This window comes from Leptodactylus fuscus, chromosome 8, assembly GCF_031893055.1.
Source record: "Leptodactylus fuscus isolate aLepFus1 chromosome 8, aLepFus1.hap2, whole genome shotgun sequence".
NCBI lineage: Eukaryota > Metazoa > Chordata > Amphibia > Anura > Leptodactylidae > Leptodactylus > Leptodactylus fuscus.
Window position 1 is genome coordinate 18,681,773 of NC_134272.1, and position 13,082 is coordinate 18,694,854.

General features: G+C 44.2%; 1 protein-coding gene and 1 long non-coding RNA gene across 2 annotated transcripts in view; one reads left to right on the forward strand and one right to left on the reverse strand.

Moving 5' to 3' along the window:
* LOC142217150 (uncharacterized) overlaps nucleotides 1-13,082 on the reverse strand; it is a 45,184-nt gene that overhangs the window by 13,522 nt on the left and 18,580 nt on the right. The window contains exons 7-10 of the mRNA XM_075285340.1: nucleotides 12,805-13,017; nucleotides 7,935-8,279; nucleotides 6,631-6,843; nucleotides 1,000-1,344 (exon numbers count right to left, since the gene is read on the reverse strand). Coding sequence (XP_075141441.1) covers nucleotides 1,000-1,344; nucleotides 6,631-6,843; nucleotides 7,935-8,279; nucleotides 12,805-13,017 — 1,116 coding nt within the window. The remainder of the gene's footprint in view (nucleotides 1-999; nucleotides 1,345-6,630; nucleotides 6,844-7,934; nucleotides 8,280-12,804; nucleotides 13,018-13,082) is intronic.
* On the forward strand, nucleotides 9,418-10,252 carry LOC142217324 (uncharacterized). The gene is made up of 3 exons (XR_012717381.1): nucleotides 9,418-9,433; nucleotides 9,543-9,592; nucleotides 10,213-10,252. It is a non-coding gene; the product is annotated as an uncharacterized LOC142217324 (long non-coding RNA).

Consider the following 13,082-nt stretch of genomic DNA (forward strand, 5'->3'; position numbering starts at 1 on the left):
GAGAAAGTTTACATATAGTTAGAAATAGAGAAATAGTGCAGTAGAAATCCATTTAAGGCTAAGTCCCCATGTAGCCAGACACAGGAAAAAATGTGTCGCAAACGCATCACAGTTCTTTCCGCAGCTTTTTTCAGAGAAAGTCTGTAGAGTTTTCCTCTGCGGACTTACTGCACCTATTCTACCTATACAGAAAACACACGCGTTTCCATAGGTATAATTGACATTCTGCGAGTTTTTGAAAATGCTGCTTCTCCCCCATGGCCAAAACGCTGTATTTTTGCAACATGGGGCCCCAGCCCTAAGAAACATTGAATTTTTGATAAATGACTATCTGTCATATAATTTTTATCCTGTGCCTGCCTTGTAAACATTTTGACTAGAGAATTATATGTAAAGATGATTCTATTTCATGGTTCAATGTATGTTCAGGAGCTGTGGCCGTCATATAATAAATGTACAGGTACAGCTGTAGGAGACGACTTCATAGAAAATTTCTGATGCTAAGCTTCTAAATTATTTGAATACAATCTACAGTGGAGGCCTTTGACATAAATGTGAATAAAGCCGTATTTCATGTTATTTTCTATGTAAGGAACTAATACTTTTTCCATATTTACCTCCTTTCCAACATCTGGCATACTGAAGATGAGCTGGCGCCACCAGTGGTTACCTGCTATTATGACCAGCAGACATCCACCCACAGTGTCTTTGATCGGAGGTTACTCAGATCACAGAGATTTAGCCCTGTCACATGTAGTGGTCAATGCAAACATGGCTCTTGAGACACCATTCATGGAGGGGACTTCCTGTGATGCCCCCCTATTTCCTTTGCCTTCAGATAATCATATTTATTTGTGGGACATTCCCTTTAATTGAAATGATTCTGATATTGATAATTTTGCCTTTCAGTGTTATATCACGTATATGAGTCAGAGGTATGAGCGACATACTGGATATATATATAAATCATATACCCATATAATATCAGTTTCTACTCACCGCTCACTTGTAGACATCCTGTACTGTTCTCTATTATCTCCTCAGAGTTTGGTCCTTGCACTCTGCAGATATATTTTATTCCATCATCTGCTCTTGTTACAGGTGTGAGGGCCAGATAGGTTTTGTAGCTTTGCTGGTCATCTGGCTGACTGCTTTTTATTATGGTTACATGTCTACGTTGATCATATGCAGCATTTATCGGTTCTGTGTCCTCCTTCTTTTCATACCATATTACAGTGTGAACACCTTGTATATAGTTATGTAGTGTACACTCCAGCGGGGCCCTCTTATGTAGTATCAGTTCTGGCACTATGATTTCTCCAATCTTCACATCAGGCAGAGTTTCTGCACAAATACAATAAATGAATACAGAGATATTTAGCATATATGACATAACTACAAACCCTACTTCCCACTAATGTCTCCTGTATCTCCATCTCATTTTATTATAAGATATTGAGCTTAAATTTGTAGAGAAAGATCATCCTAGTGAGTAACCATCATATGTGAGACCTTCAGAGCGGACATTGTGGTGGACACATACAGGGATGTAGTCGGATATCGATGAAAATAATGCCATTGTGTTATGTGATATAAATAACACATGATATTTGACTATAAGTTTTCTGTTATTTATGGTTATGATTAGAGATGAGCGAAGTTTTGGAAAATTCCGTTCAGCTGCTTCTCTGGATTTCCCAAAAAGATTTGATTCTATCCGTACTGGTTCGCGGTGAATAACGTTAAAAAACAAAGCTATTTCCTGACTGCAGAGAGCCTGTATAGTTGTGTAGAACACTGTGCCTTGCAGTAACACACTTGGGGAGTCTGCTGTGGTAGTCAGACACTCATTGAGTATGACGCAAAACAGGTTTCACTCTTAGAACCGCTGAACACTTCACTTATTTGGGGGCCCAAACTGACCAAATAAAACAAGTGTGAACTCAGCATTACAGGTCAATGTTAGTACCAGGTATAAATAGCCATGCAGAGGCTCAAGATCCTACAGTAGCATCAAAGCGTGCACTTTTTTGACACCCTCGTCTGCTGATTCCACATAGATGTCTAACAGAGCCTGTTATAGTAAATGCTTATACAAGTAGAGCTTCCTTGACAGAGTGGAGGTAGTAGCAGCATGAGGAGGCCACAGAGTGGCAAGGTGATATAATGTAAAAGCTACAGCAGCTTTATGAGGCTATAGCCCATAAAGTGACCCAGTATATAGTGTAGAAGTTGCAGAAGCATTATGAGGCCATACTGTGACCCAGTGGCAGAGTGTGGAGTAGAAAGCAGCCTTATGAGGTCATGCAGTCACCCATTGGCTGAGTGCGGAGGTGGCAGCAGCTTCAGTAGGCCACAGAGTGGCAAGTCAATATAATGTGGAAGCAGCAATAGCCTTAGGAGGGCATACAGTGACCCAGTGGCAGAGTGAGGAGGTAGCAGCAGCATGAGGGGCAGATACAGTGCAGAAATGGTAGCTGCGTGAGTTGCAAGAGTGGCAAAGTGATATAATGTAGACGTTGCAGCAGCTTTATGAGGCCATACAGTGACCTAGTATATAGTGTGGAGGTGGCAGCAGCGTGAGGAAGGCCATACAATGACCCAGTGGCAGTAGTGTAGAGGTTGCTTCAGCCTTATGAGGCCATACAGTCACCCATTGGAAGAGTGTGGAGGTGGCAGCAGCTTCAGTAGGCCACACAGTGGCAAGTCAATATAATGTGGAGGCAATAATAGCCTTAGGTTGCATTCACACAGAGTAATGCCGGGCGTAATTTGAGCTTATTTTTACAGGTGTAGAAGTCCGAGGGTTGCGTTAACATTGCATTTACGCAGCTGTTTTTTTACTATGAGCGCATATGCGGCGTTTTTTGCTCGCATACACGCTCCGTTAAAAAACGTGGAGCGTTTATGCGAGCAAAAAACGCCGCGTATGCGCTCATAGTGAAAAAACGCAGTGTAAATGCAACGTTAACGCGACCCTCGGATTTCTACGCCTGGAAAAATAAGCTCAAATTACGCCCGGCGTTACTCCGTGTGAATGCAGCCTTAGGAGGGCATACAGTGACCCAGTGGCAGAGTGAGGAGGTGGCAGCAGCATGAGGGGCCCATACAGTGTGGAAGTGGCAGCAGTGGGAGTTGCAAGAGTGGCAAGTCAATATATTGTCGAGGTAGCAACAGCCTCAGTAGGCTATACAGTGACACAGTGAAAGAGTGCAGAAGTGGCAGCAGTGGGAGTAGGCCACAGAGTTGCAAGTCGATATAATGTGGTGGGAGCAACAGCTTTAGTAGGCCGTACAGTGACCAGTTGACCGAGTGTGACAGCTTTTCCAGGGCAAACTCGGCCAGTTGCAACCACAAATCCAGTTTGGCTGCCCAGAAGTCCAGCGGATCTTCCACGACGGGTGGCAGGGTGCACTCTACGTATAGCACTACCTGATGATTCAAGTTTTGCTCTGTGTCTAGCAGCTTTTTCACTATACGGGTGAAGAAAACTGCTCGTCAGTGACTCTAGCCTCAAGCTTCTGCTGATGAAGCCCATACTGCTCCTGCTACCCTCACCGCATCCCACAGCTGCCATGCACTCCTCCAAGGGAACGAGGTAACGGCAGGTGTCACACATGAGTGGCCACTGGCTAATGTTAAAATTACCCAGGTGAGTACGTGTCCTCTTGTATCATCAAGAAATTGTTTATGGCTTTTCTTTGTTCATATAGACAAGCCAACATATGGAGGGTTGACTTCTAACAGGTGGAAACATCGTATATCAGCCTGTTTTATGCGAGGTTATTCTGCCGCTGCAGCTCAAGGAGGTTTTGCTTGGTTGTGTATGAGTGACTGAAGTGCATGAAAGTTTCCTTGACACTTTTAGGATATCTTGCAGATGGGTAGAACACTTAAGGAAACACTTGCCTACCAGATTGAACATGTGGGCCATGCAGGTCGCGTGGCTCAGCCCTCCTAGACATAGCGCTGACACCATGTTTTTCCCATTGTCGGACACCATGGTTCCAATTTTAAGTTCTCTTGGAGAAAGCCAGGATTTGATTTCTTGATTGAGATAACAGAGGAGTTCCTCCCCTGTGTGACTCCATTTGCCAAGGCAAACGAGGTGTAGAACAGTGTGACACCGCTGTTCCCCTGCACATGTGGTATTCTGGAGGAGCACTGGGAGTTGTCTCTGCAATGGAGGCTGAGGACAGTGGAGGATGAGGCGGACATTGCAGGACCAATGGCGTGAGAATGTGGAGGTAGAAGTTGATGGTGTGTCTGGGCAGGCACCACATTAACCCAGAGGGTCGTAAATGACATATATTGTCCTAGACCTTAGTTACAGCTCCACACCTCGCCGCTGCCGTACACTTTGGAAGACACCGTCAGTACTGTCAGGCTCAAGGACTGGCCCAACTTCTGTTCTACATATTTGTGCAGACTGGTACTGCCTTCTTGGCAAAGAAATGACGGCTTGGGATTTTCCACCTTGGCTCGGCACAAGCCATGAGTTCTCTGAAAGGTGCAGAATCCACCAATTGGAAAGGAAGTTACTGCAGCACCAGCAACCTGGACAGGAGCACGTTCAGCTTCTGCATCGTTGGATGAGTGTACGCATACTGTTGTCTCTTAGATATAGATTCTCTGATTGATTGCTGACGCAATGACTGGCTAGGACGAGGAGGTGGAGCAGGAGCATCACGACCAGCAGAGGATGGTAAGGACACTCAGTTTCCTTTGGCTGAGGTGGTGGAACCATGACTGCCTGAAATGGGGTGCATGCCACTGGGTGATGCAACATTTCCTGCGGCAGGCCGGACCACCACTTTGGCACCACAGTTCTCCTAGGTCACTTTATGGTGGCGCTGCATATGATGACGCAGGGCTGTGGTGCTAACATTGGCACCCTGCCCATGCTTCACCTTCTGCTGACAGATTGAACATATGGCCATGTTCACCTCCCCAGTGGCTTAACAAAAAACTGCCACACCACTGAGTAGGTGATTTTACCCCCAACACTGCACACTAACTGACTGCCGCTGCCTCCGCGAACCCCTGTACCCCTGCTTTCCGGGCAGGTAGGCTGCTGCGAAGCAGGTGGTCTACCCTGGGCACATATGGCTCCTGACCTACCTCTGCTGCCACGCTGCTGATTCCACCACTGCCTCATAATTAAGCTGCCCACCTCTTCTCCCGAAGACGATGAAGACTCTTCATCACCTGGCTTCCAATTGCGGTCAGCTACATTGTCATCCATTAATGTTTGCAGGTCACTCATGTCTGTCTCAATGGTATATGAGGTAGGAGCCTGACAGCTCACAACACCAGTTCCCACCCCACTCTCCTTATCACTACTTGCCTGCCTACCGGAGGAAGCAGAGGATGTCTCCTCCAGATCTTGGATGGGCACTAGCTGCTGACTGTCCTGTAGTAGCTCTTCCTCACTGTATTGTGGCTCTGAGCCCACAGCATAGAGTATTTTTCTAGTTGATGGAACAGAAATGGACAGATGCAGATGACACTGGGAGCTCAGGTCTCCATAAGTGACCCCTGTTCCCACGGTCCCTTATTCTCCTGTTAATTAATACAGGAAATTAATACAGGACAAAAAGGCCTGTAATTTTCTACTTTGTAGAGAACAGTAACTAAGCCCCTTATTTCTTTCCACACTAATGAATACCTTTAAAAAAAGCTTGATAAAGGCAGAGATTACTAATAAGAATTATGATTTTTTTGGGCAGTATTGTACTTCAAAATGGCCTGTAATTTTATACTTGGAACAGAATGGCAAATATGCCCCTTGTCTGTTTCCCCACTAATAAACACCTTTAAATAAGTGTTACAACAACCAGTAACTGTAGAGATTAGTGGCTAAGAAATATTGATTTTTGCCAAGACTGTATTGAGAGATGGCCTATAATTGTGTACTCGGAACACTATGACCAATAAGCCCCTAATTTTTTTCCTCACTAAAAAAAAGGCGTGAGAACAGATGAGTGCAGGTCTGTGTGGATGATAATTCACTGTTTTTGCTCTAAAAGGCTTGTTGTGTTTCACCTTGAACACACAGGTTTGAGTAATGAGCAGCAGTATAATGGCAGTGAGCGCTGCATTGTGTATTATGTTTCTTTCTGTTTGTGACGCTGCAACCACCCCAAATTCTTCTTTGATTTCCTCCCTATATTTTCCCTTCACTTGCAATCCTCTTTCCCTGAACTTCTATCACTGTCCCTAGCTTGTTCTGTTGTCTGTCCCTGCAGTAAGAGGGATGTGAAATGGCTGTACCTAAAATAGCTATTGGTTTTTATAGGGTTGTGACATCACAGGGGCAGCTGTCTGCTGATTAGCTGCACACTTGGCATTGTGAGTGATCCCACGTTCCCAGAGTTCCCTGCCCCTTCTCCTAACATGTTAAGGAGCCATTTTATTAAAAAAAATGCGATTCGATGCATTGAAGCGTGAAGAAATCCGGATTCTTGGTGAATTGAAGATTTCCTGAAATTTGGATCCAATTCCATTTCTACAAAATCGATTCACTCATCTCTAGTTGTGATAATTTAGTCCATTGATCAGGAAAGGATTACATTTCTATGTTTCCAAAATTTCCTAATACATATCAGTGTCTTCAGTCCAGAGACTTACCACACAGTCCTTTGCTGTTTCTATGTTTTGGCGTAATTTCAATTTTTTCAGCCTCCAACAATTGCTCAGTCTCTTGTTCAGCAGATATTTTATGACTCCGTTGTGGAGTTTTCATCATCTCTTGTTCGTGAGTAGATGTATAGCCTGAAGATGAATTTGCTATGTCCTCCTTCCTCCGCTCTTGTGTATTTATTTTACCTGGAGTCTCGTGTTCTACATGAAAATAAACAATTATTAATAATCAATCAGGTTATTCATAATCTCCAGTGTAGTCAGTGACCAATCTTAATTTTGAAAAAGTTTACATATAGTTAGAAATAGAGAAATAGTGCAGTAGAAATCCATTTAAGGCTAAGTCCCCATGTAGCCGACATAGGAAAAAAAACACAGCAGAAAAAATGTGTCGCAAACGCATCACAGTTCTTTCCGCAGCTTTTTTCAGAGAAAGTCTGTAGAGTTTTCCTCTGCGGACTTACTGCACCTATTCCACCTATACAGAAAACACACGCGTTTCCATAGGTATAATTGACATTCTGCGAGTTTTTGAAAATGCTGCTTCTCCCCCATGGCCAAAACGCTGTATTTTTGCAACGTGGGGCCCCAGCCCTAAGAAACATTGAATTTTTGATAAATGACTATCTGTCATATAATTTTTATCCTGTGCCTGACTTGTAAACATTTTGACTAGAGAATTATATGTAAAGATGATTCTATTTCATGGTTCAATGTATGTTCAGGAGCTGTGGCCGTCATATAATAAATGTACAGGTACAGCTGTAGGAGACGACTTCATAGAAAATTTCTGATGCTAAGCTTCTAAATTATTTGAATACAATCTACAGTGGAGGCCTTTGATATAAATGTGAATAACGCCGTATTTCATATTATTTTCTATGTAAGGAACTAATACTTTTTCCATATTTACCTCCTTTCCAACATCTGGCATACTGAAGATGAGCTGGCGCCACCAGTGGTTACCTGCTATTATGACCAGCAGACATCCACCCACAGTGTCTTTGATCGGAGGTTACTCAGATCGGAGATTTAGCCCTGTCAGATGTAGTGGTCAATGCAAACATGGCTCTTGAGACACCATTCACGGAGGGGACTTCCTGTGATGCCCCCCTATTTCCTCTGCCTTCAGATAATCATATTTATTTGTGGGACAAGCCCTTTAATTGAAATGATTCTGATATTGATAATTGTGTCTTACAGTGTTATATCACGTATATGAGTCAGAGGTATGAGCGACATACTGGATATATATATAAATCATTTCCTATATAATATCAGTTTCTACTCACCGCTCACTTGTAGACATCCTGTACTGTTCTCTATTATCTCCTCAGAGTTTGGTCCTTGCACTCTGCAGATATATTTTATTCCATCATCTGCTCTTGTTACAGGTGTGAGGGCCAGATAGGTTTTGTAGCTTTGCTGGTCATCCGACTGACTGCATTTTATTATGGTTACATGTCTACGTTGATTATATGCAGCATTTATCGGTTCTGTGTCCTCCTTCTTTTCATACCATATTACAGTGTGAACACCTTGTATATAGTTATGTAGTGTACACTCCAGCGTGGCCCTCTTATGTAGTATCAGTTCTGGCACTATGATTTCTCCAATCTTCACATCAGGCAGAGTTTCTGCACAAATACAATAAATGAATACAGAGATATTTAGGATATATGACATAACTACAAACCCTACTTCCCACTAATGTCTCCTGTATCTCCATCTCATTTTATTATAAGATATTGAGCTTAAATTTGTAGAGAAAGATCATCCTAGTGAGTAACCATCATATGTGAGACCTTCAGAGCGGACATTGTGGTGGACACATACAGGGATGTAGTCGGATATCGATGAAAATAATGCCATTGTGTTATGTGATATAAATAACACATGATATTTGACTATAAGTTTTCTGTTATTTATGGTTATGATTAGAGATGAGCGAAGTTTTGGAAAATTCCATTCAGCTGCTTCTCTGGATTTCCCAAAAAGATTTGATTCTATCCGTACTGGTTCGCGGTGAATAACGTTAAAAAACAAAGCTATTTCCTGACTGCAGAGAGCCTGTATAGTTGTGTAGAACACTGTGCCTTGCAGTAACACACTTGGGGAGTCTGCTGTGGTAGTGTTTTTAAGAAAACGGAATAAAGTGCGTGTGTTGTCAATCCCAAGAGAGTAGCGCAGTTTTCTTCACATCCATCGGTCATCTTTGTGCATCTGTCGTTCCCCAAGGGGTTTTGGATGAAACCACTGCTGCTGTGAATCTCTCTTGTATCTTGTGCACAACTAATTTAAGTGTATCATCTGTGGTTGCTCGGTATATATTCCTTTTTGATTTTGCTGTGGTAGTCAGACACTCATTGAGTATGACGCAAAACAGGTTTCACTCTTAAAACCGCTGAACACTTCACTTATTTGGGGGCCCAAACTGACCAAATAAAACGAGTGTGAACTCAGCATTACAGGTCAATGTTATTACCAGGTATAAATAACCATGCAGAAGCTCAAGATCCTACAGTAGCATCAAAGCGTGCACTCCTTTGACACCCTCGTCTGCTGATTCCACATAGATGTCTACAGAGCCTGTTATAGTAAATGCTTATACAAGTAGAGCTTCCTTGACAGAGTGGAGATAGTAGCAGCATGAGGAGGCCACAGAGTGGCAAGGTGATATAATGCAAAAGCTACAGCAGCTTTATGAGGCTGTAGCCCATAAAGTGACCCAGTATATAGTGTGGAAGTTGCAGAAGCCTTATGAGGCCATACTGTGACCCAGTGGCAGAGTGTGGAGTAGAAAGCAGCCTTATGAGGTCATGCAGTCACCCATTGGCTGAGTGCGGAGGTGGCAGCAGCTTGAGTAGGCCAAAGAGTGGCAAGTCAATATAATGTGGAAGCAGCAATAGCCTTAGGAGGGCATACAGTGACCCAGTGGCAGAGTGAGGAGGTGGCAGCAGCATGAGGGGCAGATACAGTGCAGAAATGGTAGCTGCGTGAGTTGCAAGAGTGGCAAAGTGATATAATGTAGAAGTTGCAGCAGCTTTATGAGGCCATACAGTGACCCAGTATATAGTGTGGAGGTGGCAGCAGCGTGAGGAAGGCCATACAGTGACCCAGTTGCAGTAGTGTGGAGGTTGCTGCAGCCTTATGAGGCCATACAGTCACCCATTGGCAGAGTGTGGAGGTGGCAGCAGCTTCAGTAGGCCACAGAGTGGCAAGTCAATATAATGTGGAGGCAATAATAGCCTTAGGCTGCATTCACACGGAGTAACGCCAGGCTTAATTTGAGCTTATTTTTACAGGTGTAGAAATCCGAGGGTCGCGTTAACGTTGCATTTACGCGGTGTTTTTTTCACTATGAGCGCGTATGCGGTGTTTTTTGCTCGCGTACACGCTCTGTTAAAAAATGCGGAGCGTGTACGCAAGCAAAAAATACCGCGTATGCGCTCATAGTAAAAAAAAAAAAACGCTACGTAAATGCAACGTTAATACGAATCTCGGATTTTTATGCCTGTAAAAATAAGCTCAAATTACGCCCAGTGTTACTCCGTGTGAATGCAGCCGTAGGAGGGCATACAGTGACCCAGTGGCAGAGTGAGGAGGTGGCAGCAGCATGAGGGGCCCATACAGTGTGGAAGTGGCAGCAGTGTGAGTTGCAAGAGTGGCACGTCAATATAATGTCGAGGTAGCAACAGCCTCAGGAGGCTATACAGTGACGCAGTGAAAGAGTGCAGAAGTGGCAGCAGCGAGAGTAGGCCACAGAGTTGCAAGTCGATATAATGTGGTGGGAGCAACAGCTTTAGGAGGCCGTACAGTGACCAGTTGACCGAGTGTGACAGCTTTTCCAGGGCAAACTCGGCCAGTTGCAGCCACAAATCCAGTTTGGCTGCCCAGAAGTCCAGCTGATCTTCCACGACGGGTGGCAGGGTGCACTCTACGTATAGCACCACCTGATGATTCAAGTTTTGTTCTGTGTCTAGCAGCTTCTTCACTATACGGGTGAAGAGAACTGCTCGTCAGTGACTCAAGCTTCTGCTGATGAAGCCCATACTACTCCTGTTACCCCCACCGCATCCCACAGCTGCCATGCACTCCTCCAAGGGAACGAGGTAATGGCAGGTGTCACACATGAGTGGCCGCTGGCTAATGTTAAAGTTACCCGGGGGACGGGGGATATTGTCACTCCTTAGGGAGAGACCACCATATAGGTGTGTGGAGACTTATTAAGCCTTTAGCACTCCACTTTGCAAGGAACTATGGGAAGAATATGCAAATCCGCCTTCCATGATGTAATTAGGAAGACAGTTGCTGCCTCATTGTTGCAAACCAATAGAGGGCGCTCACTGGAATTTGCAAGCCTGTCTTAAGACAGGATTCCAGTGAAATAACCCAATAATGGCTGCTCCCTTTAGCCTCATGCCCGACCTTCCAAGAGGCCTTTGTTTAGCAATGACGCTGGGATTATTACCAGGTTATAGTCTCTCAATGGAGGACAGCTGTTTCGATCTGGTTGGATCTCATCAGCCCGATGTAGAGAGGACTATAACCTGGTAGAGGTGAGAGGCTTAGACAGGGTTCGGGGGATATTGTCACTCCTTAGGGAGAGACCACCATATAGGTGTGTGGAGACTTGTTAAGCCTTTAGCACTCCACTTTGCAAGGAACTATGGGAAGAATATGCAAATCCGCCTTCCATGATGTAATTAGGAAGACAGTTGCTGCCTCATTGTTGCAAACCAATAGAGGGCGCTCACTGGAATGTGCAAGCCTGTCTTAAGACAGGATTCCAGTGAAATAACCCAATAATGGCTGCTCCCTTTAGCCTCATGCCCGACCTTCCAAGAGGCCTTTGTTTAGCAATGACGCTGGGATTATTACCAGGTTATAGTCTCTCAATCGAGGACAGCTGTTTCGATCTGGTTGGATCTCATCAGCCCGATGTAGAGAGGACTATAACCTCATGGAAGGCGGATTTGCATATTCTTCCCATAGTTCCTTGCAAAGTGGAGTGCTAAAGGCTTAACAAGTCTCCACACACCTATATGGTGGTCTCTCCCTAAGGAGTGACAATATCCCCCGAACCCTGTCTAAGCCTCTCACCTCTACCAGGTTATAGTCCTCTCTACATCGGGCTGATGAGATCCAACCAGATCGAAACAGCTGTCCTCGATTGAGAGACTATAACCTGGTAATAATCCCAGCGTCATTGCTAAACAAAGGCCTCTTGGAAGGTCGGGCATGAGGCTAAAGGGAGCAGCCATTATTGGGTTATTTCACTGGAATCCTGTCTTAAGACAGGCTTGCACATTCCAGTGAGCGCCCTCTATTGGTTTGCAACAATGAGGCAGCAACTGTCTTCCTAATTACATCATGGAAGGCGGATTTGCATATTCTTCCCATAGTTACCCGGGGGAGTAAGTGTCCTCTTGTATCATCAAGAAATTGTTTATGGCTTTTCTCTGTTCTTTGTTCTGTATAGACGAGCCAACATATGGAGGGTTGACTTCTAACAGGTGGAAACATCGCATATCAGCCTGTGATATGCGAGGCTGTTCTGCCGCTGCAGCTCAAGGAGGGTTTGCTTGGCTGTGTATGAGTAGCTGAAGTGTATGAAAGTTTCCTTGACATTTTTAGGATATCTTGCAGATGGGTAGAACACTTAAGGAAACACTTGACAACCAGATTGAACACGTGCGCTATATAGGTTGCGTGGCTCAGCCCACCTAGACATAGCGCCGACACCATGTTTTTCCCATTGTCAGACACCATGGTTCCAATTTTAAGTTCTCTTGGAGAAAGCCAGGATTTGATTTCTTGATTGAGACAACGGAGGAGTTCCTCCCCTGTGTGACTCCATTTGCCAAGGCAAACGAGGTGTAGAACAGTGTGACACCGCTGTGCCCCTGCACATGTGGTATGCTGGTGGAGCACTGGGAGTTGTCCCTGCAGTGGAGGCTGATTTGATGCATCGAAGCATGAAGAAATCCGGATTCTTGGTGAATTGAAGATTTCCTGAAATTTGGATCCAATTCCACTTCTACAAAATCGATTCACTCATCTCTAGTTGTGATAATTTAGTCCATTGATCAGGAAAGGATTACATTTCTATGTTTCCAAAATTTCCTAATACATATCAGTGTCTTCAGTCCAGAGACTTACCACACAGTCCTTTGCTGTTTCTATGTTTTGGCGTAATTTCAATTTTTTCAGCCTCCGACAATTGCTCAGTCTCTTGTTCAGCAGATATTTTATGACTCAGTTGTGGAGTTTTCATCATCTCTTGTTCATCAGTAGATGTATAGCCTGAAGATGAATATGCTATGTCCTCCTTCCTCCGCTCTTGTGTATTTATTTTACCTGGAGTCTCGTGTTCTATATGAAAATATACAATTATTAATAATCAATCAGGTTATTCATAATCTCCAGTGTAGTCAGTG